The sequence below is a fragment of the Orcinus orca genome, chromosome 4, assembly GCF_937001465.1.
Source record: "Orcinus orca chromosome 4, mOrcOrc1.1, whole genome shotgun sequence".
Taxonomy (NCBI): Eukaryota; Metazoa; Chordata; class Mammalia; order Artiodactyla; family Delphinidae; genus Orcinus; species Orcinus orca.
This window is the reverse complement of record NC_064562.1, coordinates 104,353,345-104,376,803: the sequence shown is the minus strand read 5'-3', so window position 1 is coordinate 104,376,803 and position 23,459 is coordinate 104,353,345. Positions and strand designations below refer to the sequence as shown.

Genomic DNA, 23,459 nt, shown 5'->3' with positions numbered 1-23,459 from the left:
TCAGGCAGCTCTCCGTGGTACAGAGAGATTTAACCATTGGCTTCCCTGCCACTGACGCTGATGGAAAACCTTGCACTGTAAGGCTTTTTTTTTTTTTTTTTCTTTACTGGCCAAAGCTTTCAACCACATAGAGGAGTTTTAAAGGAACCAGCTTTGTTGTTTTGTGTTCTGTGGGGAAAGCAATCTAAAATAGCCCAGCAGGATTATTTAGGATTCTGTGAGTTCTCTGATGAACAGAGAGGGAAGAAGAAAAAAATCCAGACTAGAGTCAAAACTGACTAGATTTGAGCCCATCTATTTTAATATTTTTATCTTCATCTTATTATAAATAGAAATGGCATTTTTCCAACCAGGCCACTAAACACCACTGGAAAGACTTCAGCTTCTGATTCATATCAATATCTTAGGGCATAAATATTGCATATGAGTAGAAACAGAGCCAAAGGCACATGGAAAGAGTTTCTAACTGCAACAGATCCTGATGACAGCAGCTAAGCTTTGATTTGTTCACGGTATCTCAGAGCCACCTTAAAATAGCAAACTTATTGGAGTTAAGATAAGATTGAGATTCCCTTCCCAAAGCTCCTGCCGGGGCTACTCTGCTGCCTCCTCTCCTCACCCAAGCCCAAGCCCTTCCCCCTCTTACAGGAATAATTGCATTGCGAGGGAAGCTTCCGTCCTGGCTGCAGTGCTGAGCCCAGCCCCACCTCACCTCGATGTCACTCCATACAGAGTCCTGGTTGCACATGTCCCACGCCATCCAGCTCCTGAATGACGCCAGTCAAGCTGTTTCAACTCCAATCCACAGTGACACAGAGCACACACTCATGCAGGCAACCAGCCCCTTACTGAGAGTGAACTGAAGGCACCTGTCTTACTACAGTCCCCAGTCACATGACAAAGCTATTAAAAAGTAGGCTGGGCTGTCACTCACCCAGCCTCCCTTCTCCTGTGCTGCTAGCTGCTCAAACTCGTGACGTCACTCAAAGGCAGCCCTCTGCCTCAGTGAAGTAACGCTTAAAAAAAAAAAAAAAAAAAAAAAACGGAAAGAAAGAAAGAAAGGAAACACTTGGACTTTTGGAGCATCATGCTGTGACTAAAGCCAGCTTTGAATGCCACCGACTCTAAATGGAGCCCTGGCCATATAATAACTAAAATCCCCTGCAATCTTTTTTTAATTTATTTTCCTTCCAAAACAAGCAAGTGGCAAAGCTCTCTGTTTCATGACAGAGTAACTACATTCTGAGCTAAAATGTGGACTCCCTCAGAACTCAGATTTGAAGACATCCAAGTGGACTTGGTTTGGGACTAAGGCAAGATCTTATCACATGATGGATTTTTATGAGACATTTTCTAATTGGGGGAAGTGTTTGAAAACAGAGAATGGGACATGCTTTCTTTCTTTTTTTTTTTTTTTTTTTTTTTTGCTTATTTAATCAACAAAACAGCCTGTATTTGTTAAGGTATAAACAAACTCCTCTACCCAGAAATCTGCTGTCCCTGTGGCAGTAGGGAATACCAGCTCCCGAGAAGTGTTACTGCAGTTTACTTTGCTCCATATAAGGAGAACAAGCAACAAAATACCACCCTTTCAGGGTCCTTCTAATTATTTCCATTTCTCTCATAGGCTCTCAGAAAACAAGTGTTAGTAAAGACAGTCGCTGCCGCTTTGCCCAGATCAGCTTAGTTTCCCGGCTACCTTTTTTTTTTTTCATACATGTAGCATTTCCTCTGCAACTGCCTTAGGGTGCCTTTTTGAATAAACACTGGATTCCAACCCTAGTACCCTGGGTTGTGCAGTTTACCTTTGAGATCAAGAATGTCCATGGAGTAAGGGAAAAATACCGACATGCTATTAGCAGAAATATTCATTTCTTGAGCTTTTTCATTCTTTGAATTTTTCAGCTTCTAGCCTGAGACAATGAGGGCTAATGCAGGTTCAACTGTTTTATGATGACACTACATATTGAATCCATAACAAACTCAAGGTACTAGACAACGCCAGGAAACACTTCCCATAACACCACAGAGGTCGGATTTAACCCTTCCAAGTTCCAGAGTGATGTTCACGTGGACATATATTTGTGAATATACATGTTTTTATAAAATTTTAAACCCCATATATTTTAAAAACCAACTCAGTCTTTTACTTGATAATTACTCATCTGAAAAAAAAAATTCCCCAGGTATTTAAAAATGATTCTAAAGCACTATTCATTTAATCTCCTATTCTACTAAGTTTAATGTAATGAATTCGCTATTGTCCATTCCTTTATCAGGAAAAGAATGGTGATCTGCTCTAAATATAAAGTTGCTCAAATATTAAAGTGAAAGAAAAAACAAACCAAAAAACATCAGACTGTTTCTTCTTTCAGATCACATCTATTTTAAGAAATTTGTCTACTCTGAGATCTGCAACAAGTTGCTACTATATTCCTGAATAATGTGAGGAAATTGACAGTTTGTCATTACTGGACATAAAACGATGGCCAAAAGCTTTGACGTTTTAAGTTAGCTGAATACATTTCACTGGCACATTTTCCCTCTTACAAATAGCGGAAAATTACCATAGTTTTAATTTTCCAAATCAAGAAAGAACAGGAAAATACAACCTCAGGAAGGCTTTTATACATGCAATTAGTGGCATTACTCTGCACTCCCCACAAAGAAACACTAATTTTCTTCACAATTATATTCTGATTTAATGTAAAACTACAGTAAATTATTAAAATGCAGGGCAAAGGTCATTGGCTCTGTGCTCAACACAGTCAACTGTGAAATAATATTGGTCGCTTGACCGAGAAGACTGATGTTTATTCATTATTATCAGGTGATCCCTGTGTCGTGATATTCTCTGATACTTTTGCGTTCATTGAATGCTAGGCATCCATTATATTTATGTGAATATATATATAATTTTTCATCCTATCTTTTAGAGATGTTCTTTACACTGGAACATTCTGTATTATTATTTTTAATATTTAACCTGTTCATATTATGTTATCGGGGTTTTCTTGTTTGTCTTTTTGCCGCCTAATTCCACTTTTTCTTCATCAAATCAGCACATCCACTGAAAGCAAAGGTGGTTTTATATATACATACATTTTCTTTTCTTCTTACCATCACAAAGAGGGTTAGTTAGGAGTCAAAACATTGAAATGATTTATAAACTCCAGCATACTGCAATTTTTCCCTCAAATTTCTATTATTGTCCACATAAAAATTTAAATAGATTCTTGGGGAAAATTAGAGTACCTTCCACTGTTGTTTTTTTGGTCTCAAAATTACAACTCTAATGAGAGGGATACTCTAGAGGTCTTATAACTTGGTTAATTAGCTCTTCAGATTAAAGTTTCTCTTCTGTCCAGTTTTCCTTTTCTCAGGAGAACATAAAGTGTTAGTTGCTCACCAACCTTGGTCTTTCCTGGTTTCCCAGGATGTTTCTATATTTGATTCTCCCTCAGGCCTTGACTGTTTCTCTTCCTTTCTCCCTGCAGCCCTCTTTTCACCCCTTCATCAACTCTGCCTCCAAGATTTCCAAATGTTTGGTTTCAATCAACAAGGATCTATTGAAACCTTACTGTGTCCACAGCAATGTACTGCAAGGGCTGCTAAGAAGGCATATGTCATGAACACAAGGGAACTTACAATTTGGGGGGATGACAGACCTTAAAAACACAGAATAATCTGATATGAAAAACACAATGCTATTTTGGTCAATATCCGATTCCTGTCTTCCTTAAAATACACCCTTTCTATGTACAAGGTCCTTTCACTAACCATTAAATTCACACCCAATCAACCCCATTTTGTCTCAACAATAGAAGGAGGTATTTATTAACATCTGTTGAGTGCTCATAATTTTCCATATCTACACAGAGCCTGGATTCCACCCCAATGGAATTTCTCCCTTCAGTAGTTCTGTTATTGTTCCCCAAGACTCCAACATTGGTGGAGGCAAGAGTATCTATCCTTAAAGTCGATAACAAGAGAGAAATTAAACCTTCAAGAGAAGAATTCAATTCTATGAAAAAAATTTGACAAAGTACATGATGTTTGAGTTTCCTTCCCCTCTCCTGCCCCAGATTACAAGGCTTTTGCTGCCCTGCCTATTTCAGACATCTGCCACTTATAAAAAATAAACACCATCAAACCCAAATACCCAAGTAGACAACAGCAGAGACAATCGGTTTTGATCTCATTATTGAACATAGGTGAGAACTCAGAAGTGAAGACCTACTAGTATAAATATCTTTGCTCATGTGTTTTTCTAAGCTTACAATAAACTACATAAGAATAAATTTAAGGCGAAAAGTTTATAAGGAAGAAAAATGGGGAGGAAAATATACAGCAGAGCTTACAAGGGCTAGACACTGAGATTAGCATTTTAGATACCACACTTCAATCAATTTAGTCCTCAAAACTACCCAATAAAGATGATCTGTGTACCCATTTTATAACTGAGAAAAATAAGACAGAGCCAGGATTTAGACAACAGCTGAAAAGAGCATACAGATCTCTGAAAACCCTTCTAGGAAGAACTAAAGTTTCCTAATAAGAATAATATTCATTCCCAAATCAAAAGCACAGCAAAGTCCCCCGAGGCAACTTAATAACCTAGAGACTGTCTACGTAGCTGGAAACCAACATTCTTGGGAATGCTGCCTGCATAGAAAGGAAAGGGATCTGCCCAGAATGCCTAATATTTTTAAAGTTAATCATTGATAACGGGCATTCAGTTGCTGGCTTTTAATTCCTAGAGGGGCTAACTGATCCTGAAACCCCACATCAGTCTGAGCACGTGCTCTGAGCCCCTGGGACGTGTTTGAAGCGGCTGCTGTGCAGGGCACAGAAGGTGGTAGCAGGGCAGGGTATAACAAAGGCCTCTAGCCTATACCCACTCTACAATGAAGTCTTATTTTACACAAAATCACCATGGTGATGGCACTGTGAACTAAGCACATTTGGGAAACAGAGGAAAATCAGTAGTCGGCTTTAATGCCTCCTAGCATTTGTTTATTTTATCTTCTAATAAACTAAACAACTTCAGCAACCTCTGTCTCATCTCCAGCGACACCTTCTGCAGACCAGCTCTATGCAACTGAGCCTGTATTTTAACGTGGATCTCAAAATCTGCTCTTGGCATTTTTCACATTAAAGTAAAAAATAATGTGCAAATTAATCCAAATTGCAATCAACTGGACTAATCTAAACATAAGGCAAGAAGTATGCTTATTAGGCCCACAGATAAGAGATAATAAAAGGATGGTTAAAATCTGATTTCATCTGATGCTTAACTCTGTTGTATTTGTGCATTTATAGACATTTTCATTTACCTTAATTATTTCAGGTTAATTCATTTATAATGCAGCGAGTTACTGACTATTTAAACAAGAAATGTTCAATAGGATTATTTAGCATTTTCTTTTACTGAAACTGAAAATAAAGCACATCATATCTTATTAAATTTGTTATTATTTAAAATTTTAAAGTCCTATCGAAATTCAATAACATAATTCACTTGGTAAGAGAGATATTTTATCCCCTAACTGAAGTTACTGAAGGCCAGAGTAACCTCAGGTAGAAACACAAATTATTAAATTGGAATAAAACTGTTAGTCAAACAGTTCCCCCTGTTTGGTACTTATTTCTAGAGCTGGGGTCTTAATGAGCCTAACTTTTTTTGCTTGTAGAGAAAAAATTGTATTTTCAACTATTGTTGAAATGGAAGAATTAAATAAGTGAAGTTTTTTTTTTTCTTTTTCTTTTTTTCAATCCCACCAGGTAAGATTCAGAAGGGTTTTAGTTATTTTGCTTTTGTTTCTGTTGTGGATTTCTCCAGTGCTTTGGTATTTGAATTTTACTCTAGCGGAGTGAATATATATCCTAAAAATGTGGGGATGTAGAAAGGAAATAAATTCTCATCTTAGGAAGCAATTAGCTTAAGGTCTAGCTAAATTTTGTGATACCTTATATAAAATCTTATTTTTTGCTAGCCCAAGTAAACACAGGAGTTTTGAGGAAATATTCTTAATCAAGAAGACCACTTCTAAGACTGACCTCCACATTTAGCAGCTCAATCAAAAACAGATGTCAAATACTACTGGTCAGATTATAAATGAGTACAAAAACGTTAAAAAAAACGTTAAAAACGTTAAAAATGGGCATCCCCATAGATCCAGAAATTCTACTTCTAAAAGTTCATCTTAAGGAAATAACAGGGGGATATGTGCAAAGATTTTTAGTGTGAAGATAGTCAATGCTACATAATTTACACTATTGAAAACTTGAAAGCAGTGTAAATGTCCAACAATAATGGCCTAGCAAAATAAATAATGGAACACTATATATATAGAAACTCATATATATTCATACACATATATTCATTATGTATATATATTCAATGCTATCATTAAAAACTGTTGTGAAATACATTAGTGGCATAATGATAAAATGTTCAAAATATATTAAGGTTTAAAATTATGTTTGAAAAAACTATAATCACAACAAATTTACATATAAATATACGCTCAGAAAGACAGAAGAGCTAAGAGGATAAGGAGAAAATATAATACGGTGTTAATAGTGGCCGATGACATAAGTTCTATTAAATTTGTGTTTAATAGACATGTGCCTTTATGTAAGGGGGTATATGTGCCTTTCTGTAATTTTTTTAATTTTCTATGCTAAATATGTATAACTTTTATATTCAGAAGAAGAATAAAAACTATTCATTTTAAAAAGAAACACAGAGATTCAGACTTATAACTGTGCCTTCTTAATATACAGGGAATGTAGCAAATAGAAATAGCCCCTGACATCCAATATAAGCCTCAATATTCATCATATATTTAAAAGAAAGCCATTTCTGTCTATCAAATCGAGTCTAACAGCCACTCCCCTCAGGATGCAAAGCTGAGAGAAGTCACTACCTCGCACCCTGAGAAACCTCTGAGTTCCGAATTATAGGGAGAGGAAAGCTATCCACTATTAGCTTGCCTCAGAGGTGGGCCCAGACCACTGACACCCAGATGCCACAGCCATCTTCACTTTGTTTCTCAAGTTGAAATTTCATCAATTAAGTGAAACAAACATTCCATTCTAAACTGCAATTATCCTTGGTAGGGTTAAGGGGATTTCAGTTATTTATACAAAAGCAGCTATTTGTTAATCATATTTTTTATTCCCTTCTAGCATCTAATGGAGCTCAGAAGCACATACCAAGAAAAAAAATAGTAAATGCTTTCAGAATGTTATGACTAAAGTATTAAGAAAATTTCTCAAGAAGGGATTGTTACTGACTAGCGAGTAGGAAGGGGCAGTTCTAGAAGGAAGAAGGGAAGAGGTGCTGGAGATGTGGCTTCTACTGGAGACCACGGAAATTGACTGGATGGGGAAAATACAGTCCACGTTTCAAACCAATGACTTGCAAGTGAACTTCTGGACCACAATCTGTTCCAAAACGGGGAGCCACCTGTATAAATGCTGTCATGTTGCAGCCCTGTTCTTGGGCAAGAAGCTCATTCTGGGTTCTCCAAATGTCACATGAGACCTTGACCCATCTCCTTCCCCCTGGAAGGCTGACTATCTCCACAGGAATGGAAGCTGTATTATGAGCCTCTTCGACTTAGCATCCTTGCAGTTTCATGGGCCTTTCCTGCAAATCACTCTTCCTACACTTGGGTGATCATTATTTTGACCATTAAGAATTCTCATGAGAAGATGGTTGACGGGGCTGGAACCAAGGCCAAGCTCATGAGATATCAAGTGATTACATGAGGCTCAAGTCTTCCTGATAAGTAGAGTGACTTTGTGGATCTTGATTTAGCCCAAAAGAGAAGGACAAGGATGGTAGGAAGGACATGGGTCCTGCAATTCAACTTTGGGCGGTTCACTTAATGATTCTGCGCCTCAGTTTCCTTATCTATCAACAAAGATGGCCGGATTCAATTATATCTAAGATCCCTGTCAGCTCTCAAACGCAATGCTGTATCTGCCTTGACAGACACAGGCAACCTGGGAAGACTTCTCTGCACGGGGTGAATCCAAATGTCTCATTGTACAAAGGCACTAGAAATCAGGGAGGGTGTGCAGGAAAGGTATCTGGTGCTCAACTTTGCTGAAAAACCACAGCTTCATCACTTTCATAGCAATATGGATATTTAACTTCCTAACCATTCCAGAAAAAGAATAGATGAGAACTGGTGAAACATAATACTTTCATGAATATTGGCTGTTAAGAAGACCAGCTTCTACAGACCTGGATTTCTTACAAAGCCCAGGTCATTGCCCCAGAGAAACAGCAAGCTTTCATCTTGTTTATCATTAATTCTATTAAATGGTACAAGTCACGTAGAAGATCAAGTCCCTGCTTGCATAGTAAGGATGAAAAACACACAGCTGATATGATAGTGACTATTCACTTCTGCCTGCATATAGATGCAATTTTACATACTAACATGTGATTTGGTTTTACAACAGGTAAGAAATGATGTTACCCAGAGAGAGAAGATAGAAAAGAGGATGGATCCGAAATTCAGGGTTTTGTAAATAGGAATAAGGTCTAGGGAAATACGAGCTTAGAGTAACACTTTTGCCTCCTAATACCAGAGCACTCCCCCCGTTAAATAAACAGCTCATGGTATTGGGTCAAAGAAGACCTTACCTTTTTTTTTTTTGTAATTTGAGAAGGATCATCTGAGATATTACTTTAGGGTGTGGAGGCAGAAAAGAAGGACAAATGCCTAACATAGGTTATCCTGGCATTATTAGCAAATATATTAAACCAACTCTGTATCACAAGGTATATAGCTGATGCATCACTGGGAGTTATCGAGTTTTCCTGTTTAGCTCTGTTCTTTGTACATATGACCCTATTTATCAGGAGGAAGACCCGTGCTTCAGAGCCAAATAACATCACCAACTTAGAGACCTTCCTTTAGCGCTGAATGAATAGCCCAGCTGCAGCCACACTAGATTCCCTAATAGGACATTTGGAGAGGGAGCCCTGGTAACAATGGAGTAAGCAAAGTAAGACCAGGTGAATGATAAACCTCAGTAAGGACAAAGCCTTGACAGAGCACCAGCTCAAACAGTGCTGGACACTCCAGCAGGACAGATTTAACTTCCTGTTTTCTTGCACCCAGAAAAAAGAAACAACAAGAAAACTAACATAAGAAAGCTTGATTTCTGGGCCTGTGAAACAGCCTCCAAAAGGCAGTTTACAAGTTTCCCTCTTCAACAGTCCAAAAGCTTGATTATTCTTTAAAGAGCCCAGGTTGTACTTTGCCCCAAGCAGACGATCAGAAAGGCTTCTTTTCCTACCTCTTTTCAAAACAAAAATCTCTGACAACTCCTGAGGTGTAAGTTCCTACCATCCATCTTAGTACATCCATTTCCATGTAGGGTACCTAAAAATAGGCCACACCTAACCTTTTGCACAGCCATACAAAGCTCCTTAGTGGGAACTCCAACTATTCAATCTCCTGTGGGTATTTTCAGACTGTGCCCTCCTTGCCTTCCCTATTGTATTACCCTATGTTGAATATTGCGTAAAAACACAGAACAAGAGAGGTTTGCTGGGAGGTACCTTACACTGCAACCGTTAAGGCTCCATATTTGAGCTTTGTGATTTTGTTTTAGACTGAATCAAATGAAACTGTGGTTAATAATGTTCTTTAAAAAGCAATTTAAATAATAATTAATGTTCAATAAACTTATTAATTCCACTGACAATATTATGGTTGTTGAGGTCCTTCCACTTCAAAAGTATAGCCAAGTATATCAATGAGAATGAATAAACTTCTAGTACACATCAAAATGTACATAATTTCCACAAACATAATGTGAAGCAAAAGAAGCCAGACACACCAAAAACGTACATACGTACTTACGCTAGTCATTATACAAATAAGTACAGAAACAGATATACCTAATTTATGCAGCCAGAAGTCAGGATAGAGGTTGCCTTTGGTGGTGGTTGGAGGCTGGAAGGGGCTCCAGAAAGCTAGTCATGGTTTATTTCTTGTTGGCAGTGCTAGTTCCATGGGTCTGTTCAGTTAGTAAAAGTTCATGGAACTGAACCCTTATGATATATGCACTTTTTGGTATTCATATTATATGTCAATAAAAAGTCTAAAAAGCATAGAGAAGAAAGAGAAAGAAGTCTTTCTATACTCCCAAGTTTTAAAGTTTGCTACCTTTCTGTTAAAAAAAAAAAAATCTGAATGTTCAATTTATCTCAAAAATCCAGTAAATCACATAGACAACCAGAGTGGAGTAGGAATCAAAGGGATCCGATGTGTAGGTTTGTTTGTTGACCTTGGACAAAGCCATTTCACCTTTCTAGATCTATCTTCTATCAAAAGGTGGGATAAGATTAGGTATCTCTGAATGTATTTCCTAAATGAATGAAGTGAAGGAAACTTCCAACCCTATACCTTTAGTATTTTGCCGTTGGTTTAAAATTTGTTATTGAAGGGGGTCACTGACTTGGTGTGAAAACAATGGTCCCCTTCTGTGAGAACATAAGCTTTGGGATCAGTCAGCGCAGATGTGCCACTGGGTATCTATCTGTGTGAGCCCAAGCAAGTTACCTAAACTATCAGACCTCTCATTCTTAGCTGTGAAAATGGCAACGTAAATACCTACTTTACATGATCGGTGTTAGGGTTCAATGAGATGTATACAAGCCCAGTGCTTAGCATATAATAAGTACACAGTAATGATACCTGTCATTCACATACCAATACTTAAAACTCACTGAACATCAAACACCAGTAGAATAAATACATAGGTTTGCTTTTTGCCTGGCTCCTCCATCTAAAAAAAGTCCTGAAAGCAAAGCAGAGCAGACTTTCTTTCGAAGTCTTACATTAAGCCAACTCTCTACGAGTGTACACACTGTACCTGAGGAAGGGAAAAGCAGTCTCAGACCAGCCTCGACCTGGCTCTACCTCTAAAGAGACCAGAAGGAGCAAGTGCAGAGAACAGTTTTTGTTTCCATGTTGCTGTCCACAAAAGTGATCTGAGCCAAAAGTCTTTCAAGAGTTTCTCTGTTAAGAAACAAGACATCCATATGGTGCCTGAAAACTGACAAGACACCATGAGTTTGCAAATTCGAAAAGATCCGCCAAGTAGCAAATCATGTTTTAAAATGATGATATCTATGGGGTAAAAGTGGAAAACAAAGCTGCAGGAGCAAAACAATTCACTATAAAGTCAATTTTGCCACCAGTGGCCCGTTAACTAAATTGTCTTAGCATTCATACTCTTCTCGAATTTGTGATCAATCATACAATTACTTTTTAAATTGATAAAGTGACATAAAGGGTATGTTATATTTTGTTTTAGATAGTTGAGGTTTTTTTTTATTTCAAGTAATCTTTCTGTGTAAGGATATCCATATACATTAAAAAACTGTGCTGGCATATACATTTAAAAAGTTGGCATATACTTATATATTAAATATATATATTTAATATATTTAGATATAAAAATATATTAAATATTTATATTTAATATATTTATTTATATATTTAATATATTTATTATATATTGAAGTATATATTGTATATATTAAAGTATATACCTTGGCATATACATTAAAAAACTGTGTTGTCCAATGCAGCAGCCACTACCCACCTATGGCTACTGGGCACTTGAAATGTGTCTAGTCAAACTTGAGACGTGCTGTCAATGCAAAATATACAGAGGATTTCAAAGTCTTAAGTGTGAAAAATTGAATGGAAGATATTAATAATTTATAGTGATGACATGTTGATATAATATTTTGGACATATTGGGAAAAATAAAAGATTTTATTAAAATTAAACTTACCTTTTCTAAATGTGGCTACTAGAAAATTCCACATTATATATGTGATGTACATAATGTTCCTATTTGACAGTGGTGGCCTGAAATTTTGCACTCATTCTCGAGTAAGTGATATCATAGATGCAAATTAAATGAATGAATACAGAATCAGGGCATTTCAGAAGAGAAGGGGTATCAGAGCAGGGCCCCAGCAGTACACAACTCTAGGGGCATCACTCCCATCCCCGTCAGTGAACAGTGATCCTTGGATCTTTACCGTATTCTCACACAGCCCTGTATTAAATGTTGTATGATCCACCTCCTTACATAATCAGGAAGTCCTTCTAGAATATCCTCGAGGCAACCCCATATTATCTTTTCAACACCTTCCACACCTTTTTAAAACATATACATAATAACGCGATGGAAATTTTTAAAGTGAGGTCTAACTGGTACTCCAGATTGGGGGCGGGGGGTGTGGATAGAAAATAGAGCTGATCATATTATAGAACTCGAACAGGCTGCAGGAGAAGGCCAGAGCAGCACAAAGTATGCAAGGTCTGAGGGATGAGTATGCAAGGTTCTCAAGAAGACTGTTCTCTTCCTGGGGACTAGAGGCATTTTTCAGAGGGTAACATTCACTTGAATTACAAATGCACCCGCCTCTCTCTTCCAAGGGAGAAAAGCCCGTTGTTGCATCTATAATGTAGCTTTAGTTTTCAGTGCCAAAAATGATTCAGTAAACACAGTTATGTTACGGTATACTATTCTTATTCAGTGCTCAAATTAATCTCAAGGCAGTGCTGGCATGAATTCAATTTGATGCCTGTACTTAGGATTTCACATAGGTGCCTTCATCCAATTCTTCTTCGCAACTAATAAAATCTTAATTCATGGTAATATATTTATTTCTAGTTCAGTTCATATTAAGGAGTGCAGTACTTTACAGAAAACTAATTAATATCAATCATATATTATAACATTTTTAATGGTTCAGAGGAAAATCTTACACTAGGGGAAAGATTAGATGAACCGGGGGTCTTAGCCCATCCTATTACTCTATTCTAGAATTTGAGAAAAAGGTATCAAGCATCACTTAAAATATTAATTTAATTGAAGATGTGCATCATGGGAAGTCTGGGAATTAAGAAACCTCGTTCTTATCCCTAATAGGACATTGATTTGATGTGGTCCAAGAATGTAATTTACACTCTCAGAAATTCTGTTTTCCATCTATTTTGTGTAACAACCATATAATTTGCAAGTTGGTAAAGACAGTCAAATTCAGATGCGTGACACTAATAAAATAATGAACTTCACTAATAGCATGCCTTCTGCAATTGTTGGTAACAATTCTATTTTTATGTAATGTCTGAGTAATGTTAATAGCATCATATTTTCTGGGATTGGACATATAGTCATCAGGATAGTACAAGCGTGAGTCCTTGACTACGACAGAATGGTGCCCCCTGGAGTTGTGCAATATGGTGGCCCTCCATTGCCTTAAGGAACGATGTTTAAAAGGCCTGATTATCCCCCAGGTACAAAGGACTGGAGCAGTGGTTATACAACTCTTGAACATCTTAAAAAACAATAATAATAATTCAATAGATGCCTTGAAATTGTACGGTCATACTATCCAGCCTTTCCAAATCAGGCATTAGGCATTCATTCATTCTATAACAATTTCCCCACACTGACATGCTCTAAGCAAAAAATAAAGTTAAATAAATAAATAAAAATGAAAAAGATAGGCACATCCTATTCTTTTTTTTTTTTGCCTCTTTAACAATCTACACATAAAACCTCCAAATCTGAGACAGACAGATAGATATAGACAGACAGATATCTATATATGTATTTTTTAAATCCTGATAAGTAGAAAGAAAACAAAAGCCAAGACACCAGAAGGAGTCTGGGGACAGAGATCATGCCTCTTGATACTCACTTTCAGAACCGAGTCCATAAATGCGAACCCCCAAGATGCATGTCATTCATTTTACTGCAGTGTAAATACTTGCATGGCAAGTTGAGGGAACACTCACGACGGGGGCTCACACACGCTACTTTTTAATTCACAAGGGCATGATGACGTGGGAGGGCACCTCAGAGTCACTGCTCAATGAACTCCACAATAGGGCACAAATCTGAAACCCAATCTTAGCCTGATACGGACGTAAGAGCAAATATATACAGTATCATGTGCTTTCCAACAGCCCTGTGTCTCGAGGGAGCTCTCTGACATCAGCAGTTGAGACAGGTGGTTCCCTTTCCAACTGTGGAAAATAAAACCCCATTGCAGAGGCACTAAGTAAATATAGCTGTACTGTAATTTTTCTTTGGTGCACTCTCCCTGTGATTTCTGTCCTGTGATGATACTTTATCGAAGGAACCCATCCAGGGCATCCTTCCATGCTAAACACTGATTAAACATTGGCAAACGGGCTGAAATTGACATTCAAGACACTGGTTGAGGATTCTGTTTTGCTGCTCTGGTTGGAGAGTTCCCCTCCTCTCGTTGTCAAGTGGCTGCCTAAACCTCTGCTGGAATATGTCCCTGTTACTAATACAGCCCAACAAAATGACAGACAAGAGTCAGACCATCTGAAAATCACATGCACAGAGCAGGTTAATACCAATTACATCCAGTTCAAGTCTGAGAACTCAAATCAGCTGAGATGTACTAAGCCCTTTGTGACCACAACTATTTGCTTTTGCATTTAAGAATTATTAGCAGAAGGGCACCCTGTAACTTGTGTATAAAATTACTTAATTCAATTTCTGTTTCCCTTTCTGAACATAGATACTTTTACACTCTGACAGCCTCTGGCTCTTGAAGCATTCTCCTTTTTGTTGTATCTCCTTAGAAACACAAATCTTGTTCCCTGGCAGCGGCGGCTCTAAGTGCTGTACCACATGCCCAAACTAGTTCTCCCTCGCAGCTTTAATTCACAGTAAGTGGCATGAAAGGAGGTCAACCCTTCTCGAAAAACACTCAGAGTTCTTTTCGACTTTGGAATCTATTTTGGAAAGCCACACTCCCTGGTACGTAAAGAGCAGCTTCCCATTTTGAAATTCTGGCTGTAACTACTGACAACTTGACGGAATGGCCTCAAAGGGGCAGAAGCAAGGTGACAATCACAGTTTCAACTCTTGATCATCATTCTCTCAGGAAACTCCATGAGATAAGAAAGTCAGTAAGCTGCCATCCCGTCTTTGCCCCCAAATAACCCTTTTATTTGAAAACTACTTATGGCGGGCATACATGTCTTAGCTTTGCTTTCCTGAGGTGTTTATTGAATGCTTAACTCAATAATGCCATCTTAATCCCAAAAGTTTCCATGGTAACCTACCACTGTAATAAACAAGTCTGAAGGATGGGAAATGAAGCACGGGGCTCCTTTCTCCCCCTCTCCTTCTTCAGCTTTCAAAGAACAGACTCTTTTCTACTTCTAGAGAACGTTCTACTTCTAACATTCACAGTCCATACCTCTTTGAGCTACAGTCAAAATAGCAGCAATTAAAAAAAAAATCGATGGCCAACATTTGGTGAATATTTGCTATCATGCCAAGCACTGTGCTGAGAAGCTTTGTGGATTATCTCACTTAGTTCTTGCACCAACAGGAGAAGCAGGTACTATTATTATGTCAGTTCTAGGAACTGAATCTTAAAGTTTAAGTAACTTTTCTAAAGACAAAAAGCTGGTATGTAGGAGACCTGGGACCTAAAGTCAGTCTTGTCTGACTCCAGACATTCTGCAGACTGTGCAGAAAAATGGCATTTTTGCTTGTGCCCCAAAGTCACGTAAGTTAGACATCTAGGAATCTCTCCACGAATCAGAAGGGAATCATAGCTTCCCATTCAGAATGAAAGTAAAAACACCACACACATCTAGCTAAAACTGCCAGGGAAATTAAGAAAAGGCAGAACTCAAACAGGATCACAGCCAACACATGGCACCCTGCTCTGGTCAAAAGTAGGCACACCACAGGGCTCTTTGAATGTGATTTGACAAATCATTTAAAAGAACGTCCCTTTCTCTGTGGATTAACCTCTAAAGTTAACTTGAGATGTCTGATTCAGATCACTGACAGCACCCCCAGAGAAAAAGGAGCCCTTATTATAATGCCACTCTTCTCCCTAAATGAAATTTAGACTCCTTCTGAAGATGGCGATTGCAAACGAAAGTCAGATTGGAACACATCTTAGGACCACATGGCAAACCATATTACAAAAATGTTTTCCATGCCACATATCTGTTCCTATACAAATCTATCCCATGAAGTACAAACAATATGCTTATCTCACTCTAGAACAGGACTCAGTAAATACACCTTAAGTTTGACCCTTAATACCAATAATTGAATAAACTTATAATTTTATAGCCTTTGCTTGGAAGTGCAGCCAAATACAGAAAGGTAGCATGAGTCAGGGCCATTCAAAACTCATCATGGTACTAGTCTTCAGAAACGGGAGCTAAAAAATATGGTTTTCTAATCTCCTCTGATTTATGAAAAAGAAATAAAACAAACTCCACTGAATGCATTTACCCCCCAAAAATGTAAGCTTGCAGAACCTTGCAGCTCTGGTCTTAAAACAATTATAACTAAGACCCAAAGTACCTGGGTCACCTGGTGGACTAGAGGGCCATCATTCAATGGGGCAGGTTCCCAAGTAAATAGCCCAGAATTCAAAGCCAGAATGAGACTGTGTCCTTTGATACGCTCACACCTCTTGGAGCCTAGAAGAACAGAGGCAAACAGGGATGGCCTATGGCCACTTGGGGAGGTAGGCATGTGTTATTAATTCTGAAATCCCCATGGCTACCGTCACCACCACGCCTAAAAAAATATCAAAACCACACTGATTATAACTGAGTAGGAATGAAAGTTGCATGTTTTGGTTTTGTAATATTTTGAGGTCTGGTCTGAATGCGATGATTTTAAAAAGGAGAAACTCACTTTCTAAAAGAGCATTAAGCCAAGTTCACATTCGTGATCCCTTTCTAGGCATGCAAGTTATGCTGCTAAGAACAAACACTTGGAAGCAAAATCTAATTCCGATGGACGCAGAATACATTGGCTGTGAAGGCTGTGCCCTCAGCAAGGCGCACCAGACACAGACATGAGTACGAAGCCACTTCAGAACATTTCATCTCAATCCCAAGAGCCGAACTACTTATTTTCTCTGTGCCTTCATTTTCCCATCTAGAAAATGGACATAATGCCTACCTCCCAGGCTTATCACAGGGATTCAACAGGAAAAGCTGAAGGGGTGTAAGTAAGGGGCATACAAAATGAATGCCTCACCTACAGGAGGAGCTACACAAATGCCCACTTGCCTCACTTTTCAGATTTCTCAGATTCAGCTATTTCTCTGTCCTCTCACTCCTTCTCCCTCCTTTCCTAAAGCATTTTAAAGTAAATTATATGCAATAAAGTTTTTGTACCTTTTAGTCCATGGAGTAGAGATTGAGATTTATGAATACACAAAGGTGTATAAGAACCAGGACTCATGCTTCCTTCTCTGGGGTGCCTTGCCCACTTACTGAAGGGAGAGAAGAAATGACAACTCTGCTTGGAGGATAAAGTAAGTCCCAACTCAACGTATAAAAGAGAGGCATTTTTAAAGATCAAAGATTCCTGTGAAAGAAAAATCCTGAAAACTTTTAAATGGAAAAAAATTTGATATTTGGATTTATCGCCGATGCTTTAGTCATTGCCAGTTTGGGTAAATGTATGAGGAAAGAGATAGTACAAATTGCTACCAAATGTCACTTGCTTCAAAAGAACGAGTGACAGACAATGTCTACATCTTCCAACTCCAAGCATCTCTTTTGTTATTTATAGGCAAAATTATTAAGGACTAAATATGAAAAATCAAAATTTTGAAAATGCAGAAATAGGTGAAGTGCGAAAAATAAAAACAAGCAAACAAACAAACACAAGGAAAACGTGAAAGTTGGATTACTCATATGCACCAAAGCTCTCTCTGAATATCTGCATCATAAAGTTACTGTAGAAACGCCCAGAGGTTAAAATAAGTAAAATAAATTAAACTGGTGATATAGGAGAGAAGAAATGTATTCTCAGAATCTATATATTGTTTTTCTAAATATTATCAGTAACCATCACCACTTGAAAGGGGAAGAGGGAAGTGGAAAGAAAACACCTTACTGCTTGGAAAATTATCCACAAAGGATTCGTCTCTGCGATTCATGTCCATAGTCGTTATTTATAGTCTCAGACAGTAACTTGAGACTTGTCAAAGGGTGTGAGATGGACTTCCTTCTCCTCCACATGAATTCTGCCTACTAAATACTAACTGTTCACAATCTTCCCACCTTGTAAAGGTAGATAAAGTCGATCCTAAAGGCTACAGTTAAAACTGAAAGTCCTGGGCTTCCCTGGTGTCGCAGTGGTTGAGAGTCCGCCTGCTGATGCAGGGGACGCGGGTTCGTGCCCCGGCCCGGGAAGATCCCACATGCCGCGGAGCGGCTGGGCCCGTGAGCCATGGCCGCTGAGCCTGCGCGTCCGGAGCCTGTGCTCCGCAATGGGAGAGGCCACAACAGTGAGAGGCCTGCGTATCGCAAAAAAATAAAAAAACTTAAAATCCTTGCTCAAAGACTTGGGGTCAAAGGACAACGTCAGTGTCATGATGCCGAGGCAAAGAGGAAGACACACATCACCAATCTCTCTACACCTAGCCACCTGTCTGGGAAAATAGATACCTGTAAACATGTAGAATGCAAGATTAAAGGGGAAACAGCCAGGTGTTACAAGTCAACAAATCAGTAAGTATCCACTACTATCCAAAAGATGGTCCAGCAACATGCCAGGTACTTAACTTGTATAAGACTGTATAACTCTCTGCCCTGAAACTTCTTATAGTCCAAGAGTGAGTGGAAGGTCAGACTCAAGATCAATTAATACACTCACATGTGAACAGAACAATAGAAAGTGTGTTGAGGGAGAAGAGATAGTGATCAGTTAGGGACTTGAAAATAGATCTATTTCACTTTATAAACATCCAGACTGTGAAGACCTTAGAGGCTCCTGCCCCACATGTAATTCAAAATAAAAAGTAGACTAATTACTAAATTACATATGTATAGAGAAGCCTAGTAGGGTTCTAACCTTTGTCACAATAGCTGTTTCCAATGATCACTTTTTTAACCATTTTTTAAAATTGAAGTATAGTTAACTTACAATGTTGTGTTAGTTTCAGGTGTACAGCAAAGTGATTTCAGATTCTTTTCCATTATAGGTTATTACAAGATATCAAATATAGTTCCCTGTGCTGTACAGTAGGTCTTTGTTGTTTGTCTATTTTACATATAGTAGTGTGTATCTGTTAATCCCAAACTCCTAATTTACCTCCCCCTTTCCACCTCCAACCTCCACTATCCCCTTTGGTAACCATAAGTTTGTCTTCTGTGTCTGTGAGTGTATTTCTATTTTGTAAATAAGTTCCTTTATATCATTTCTTTAGATGCCGCGTATAAGTGATATCATACAATGTTTGTCTTTCTCTGTCTGACTTATTTCTCTTAATATGATCATCTCTAGGCCCATCCATGTTGGATGCAAATGGCACTATTTCATTCTTTTAAACAAACGTAATAATCTTTCAAAGGAGACATTTTGGTGCCCTTGCATGTGTGCCCTGCTCTGCTGAGTGCCCTACTCACTAGCTTAGTGTAGTATTGGGTAATCCTGTATGCTTGCCAACATGCAAATAAAGGAAAACAGAGATGTGGTTTGCCAGGACCTTGCCCGTCCATTCATGGGCCCTCCAATAAAAGTTCTGGGATCCCGAATAAATGATTGCAAGAGGCATACGTGGCCGGAAAAGAGCATGTGGATTCCTCTAGCTCTGGGATGGTGGGGGTACCTGCTGAGACCCCAGAAGGGTGAAAGGCAGAAGGAGGAAGGATAATGAAGGAGAGATTTAAATGAAGGCCGACCTGAGGACAGAACCAGGCTCTGATACTTCCAGACTCTTTGAAATGAGTCAAGATATTGATACTGAATCTCCCTGGGTCTCTATAAAATAAGGATGACACCAATGCCCTCATGGAGAATGTAAGGATCAGATACCTAGAGCGGCATCTGTAGATATTTGGTTAAATTTTAGTTTTCCCCAAAACTAAGGGGACTAGAAAATAAAAAGTCCTGGTGACAAATGATAAATCATACAAAGTCCGGTGTTAACTGCTAAGGGAAATACAAAGAAATACGAAAGGCGGTGAGAGCCAGGATCGGGCTCTCAAGCAGGTGGTAGGACGCAGCTGCTTATGTGATATTATTGGAAATCAGTCTTTAACCCACAACATTCTAGGAAGTAGCTAGACCAGAGATAGAAAATCAAAAGTAGTTTAAAACGGAAATAAGTGGTTTTCTTAAAAAAATACAATTGAATGTATAAGGTCCATCACGTACCCACTACCATTCTAAGTGCTTTATACATATTATCTTATGAAATAGGAACTATTCTTATCCCTTTTTTTTCAGACGGAGAAAGAGACACAAAAAGTTAATACATCTACACATCTAATAAATGGTAAGGTTGGAACTTGAACCTGGGCAGCCTGTTAACCTCTACACTAAATTGCCTCCCTCTGCTGCCTGACAAAGTTTTTAATCTTTGCTAACTAAAGCTGTGTGATGCGCTACGGCTACATAGTTGAATTAGATCTGGCTGCTGGCCTCACAGAGCCCACAGTTTAATAGGGATGATGGAATCTCTGAGTCTGGAGCAGCTGTACAAGAGGAATCTGTTGGACAAAGAACAGGGCGACCCAGGCTGCCTGGAAGAGAGTGGGGAAGGAGAAGCAGGCGTCATCAGGAGCCTTTCTCCCATCTTCCCTTCTGTGAAATCATTCTCTGTGTGCCTAGCGCAGTGTGGGGCACACCCAGTGGAACTCATCGCCTTTGTCCTCTTCTGAGTATCAAGATAATATTTTCTACTGATCTTACTCACAATTATGAATAAAATACAATCTATCCTCTCACAAGGAGTTTATGATCTTGTGGGGACAGAGATGTGAACTTAAATAATTCTAATACGGGTTCACATGTTTTGCGGTGAAATCTTGAGATGACAGACATGATATACAATTAGAGTCCTGATATAAATAATGACACCAACAAGTTCTGATAGTTACCTGATGATCTTCCTAACGGGCCATCAGTCTGACAAAATCTGCTGTTAACTGTTGATAAACTGGGATAAATGATCATGTATTTAACCAATAAACACATGTTAAACTATAATTAATCAATGATTTTCCAATTGGACAAAAGATTGACAATGTCCACCGTGGACTAGAGAAATTATGATACATGAATACAAATTATTTCATCAAGAAATATATACTGGGCTTCCCTGGTGGCGCAGTGGTTGAGAGTCTGCCTGCCAATGCAGGGGACGTGTTCGAGCCCCGGTCTGGGAGGATCCCACATGCCGCGGAGCGGCTGGGCCCGTGAGCCACAACTACTGAGCCTGCGCGTCTGGAGCTTGTGCTCCGCAACGGGAGAGGCCGCGACAGTGAGAGGCCCGCACACCGCAATGAGGAGTGGTCCCCGCTCGCCGCAACTAGAGAAAGCCCTCACATCGAAACGAAGACCCAACACAGCCAAAAATAACTAAATAAAATAAATAAATAAAATTAAAAAAAAAAAAAGAAAGAAATATATACTAAAATGCATAGGAATGGATTCTGGAAAGCATCTATTTTTAAAGATATGCAATCCTAGGGGCTGTTCAGGAACTGCCTGTCCCCAAATGTACACAATCACAAACTGCATAATCACAAAATGGAAAGACTAAACCACAAAGAGATCATCAGGATTCATTTGAAAAGATACCCAGTATGCAGAACTACTTTTTTTTTTTTTTTTTTGCCGTACGCGGGCCTCTCACTGTTGTGACCTCTCCCGTTGCGGAGCACAGGCTCCGGACGCGCAGGCTCAGCGGCCATGGCTCACAGGCCCAGCCGCTCCGCGGCATGTGGGATCCTCCCGGACCGGGGCACGAACCCGCGTCCCCTGCATCGGCAGGCGGACTCTCAACCACTGCACCACCAGGGAAGCCCCAGAACTACTTTTTAAAGTAGAAAAATGTCTTAGAAAAGATTTAAACAAAGAGAGGGAGAGGGAATTCCAGGTGAAGAGATGGCATTTTCAAAAGTGGGTTCTCGGTTGCTAGGCCAGGCTGAGAGGCAACATGGTACAGACAGAACCTCACACCCTCGACTCTGACACTGACCTTGGCTCAGAGCCACATGGCCTGAGGAAAGGTTGGAAGGCTCTCTGTGCCTTCTGTAAAACAGGGCTCACTGTGCCTAGGCTCTTTAGGTAGATTCTATAAGGATCATAAAAGATAATATTCTGATTGTCTGTGTGTCAACTCGGCTGGACTACGGTGCCTAGTTGCTCAAACACTAATCTAGGTGTCGCTGTAAAGTTCTTTTGTAGACGTAACTAATGTCTACAATCAGTTGACTTTAAATAAAGCAGATGACCCTCCATAATGTGGGTGGGCCTCATCCAATCAATTGAAAGCTATAAGACCAAAAACTGAGGTTGCCCTAAGAAGAAGGACTTCTGCCTCAAGGCTGTAACCTAAAAAATCCTGCCTGAGTTTCCATCCTGCTAGCCTGCCCAACAGATCTGTAGATTTTAGGCTTGCCAACCTTCCCAATCGTGTGTACCAAGTTCTTCAAATGCCTTTCTCTTTCCGTCCCCCTCCCCTCCTAATTTAATCAAGAAACACATGTTAAACTATAATTAGTCAATGACTAATAGTCAATGACTTCCCTTTCCCCCCACCTCCTATCTCTGTCTCTATCTCTCTCAACCTCTCTCTCCCCTCTGCCATGTAATAAATGAGCATATAGAATGTAGGCCCTTCAACAGTAGGAGACCAACCGGTGAAATGTCTAAAAGCTCAGGAATATAATTTTTAATGTAATTTCAAAAGTAAATTAGGACTGAAGCACAGAGATATTTAGAACACACTCTCCATGAAGACAATTGTTCACAATTATGTCCATAGGTCTAAAACGGTAACTAAACAACTTAAAAAACATGTGTTGGAAAGGAATGAATGCTAGAATTCTATAGCTATGTACAGCAAGGTAGGATATTTTTTCCTATTGGTATCCACCCAAACTCTTTTTCTTCTGAGCTAACAGAACATCATGGAGGAGGTATGTATTCAAGCACCCATCCTCACATGCATCCGTTCATAAAGCAGGCACTGAGAACCTGCCACATTCCACAGGCTGTGCTGGCCTTCAGACTGTGAGATAAAGAAGATATCTTCCCTTTGGAGCACCACAGGCTGGTAAGTGAGCCGATGAATAAACATGTATAATATGTTAGTAAAATATATTGGAGTTAAGCAATGCAGGAGGTGCTGGGCAAGCTCACAGAATGGATACCAAACCTCTTCTGGAATTCATTCATTCATTCATTCATTGTGTTCTTTCTTAAATGAATCTTTATTAAGGTGAACTCTGTGCCATACATTCTGCTATGCCCTGGGAATACTCAGATAGTATAATAAATAATACTAATAATGGGTAAATTATATTGATCACTTACTGTATTTCAGGCATGTTCTAAGCCTTTTACTTTAT

At 39.0% G+C, this 23,459-nt stretch overlaps 1 protein-coding gene across 3 annotated transcripts in view; it reads right to left on the bottom strand.

Annotated features, from left to right (window-relative positions):
- PPARGC1A (PPARG coactivator 1 alpha) overlaps positions 1–23,459 on the bottom strand; it is a 663,089-nt gene that overhangs the window by 96,426 nt on the left and 543,204 nt on the right. Inside the window, exon 1 of one of the 3 annotated variants that reach the window (XM_004266198.4) lies at positions 713–1,445. The exons of the other annotated variants lie outside the window; for them this stretch is intronic. Coding sequence (XP_004266246.1) covers positions 713–760 — 48 coding nt within the window. The 5' untranslated portion in view covers positions 761–1,445. Of the gene's footprint in view, positions 1–712; positions 1,446–23,459 lie in introns of those variants that run through there. 3 annotated transcript variants of the gene reach the window in all.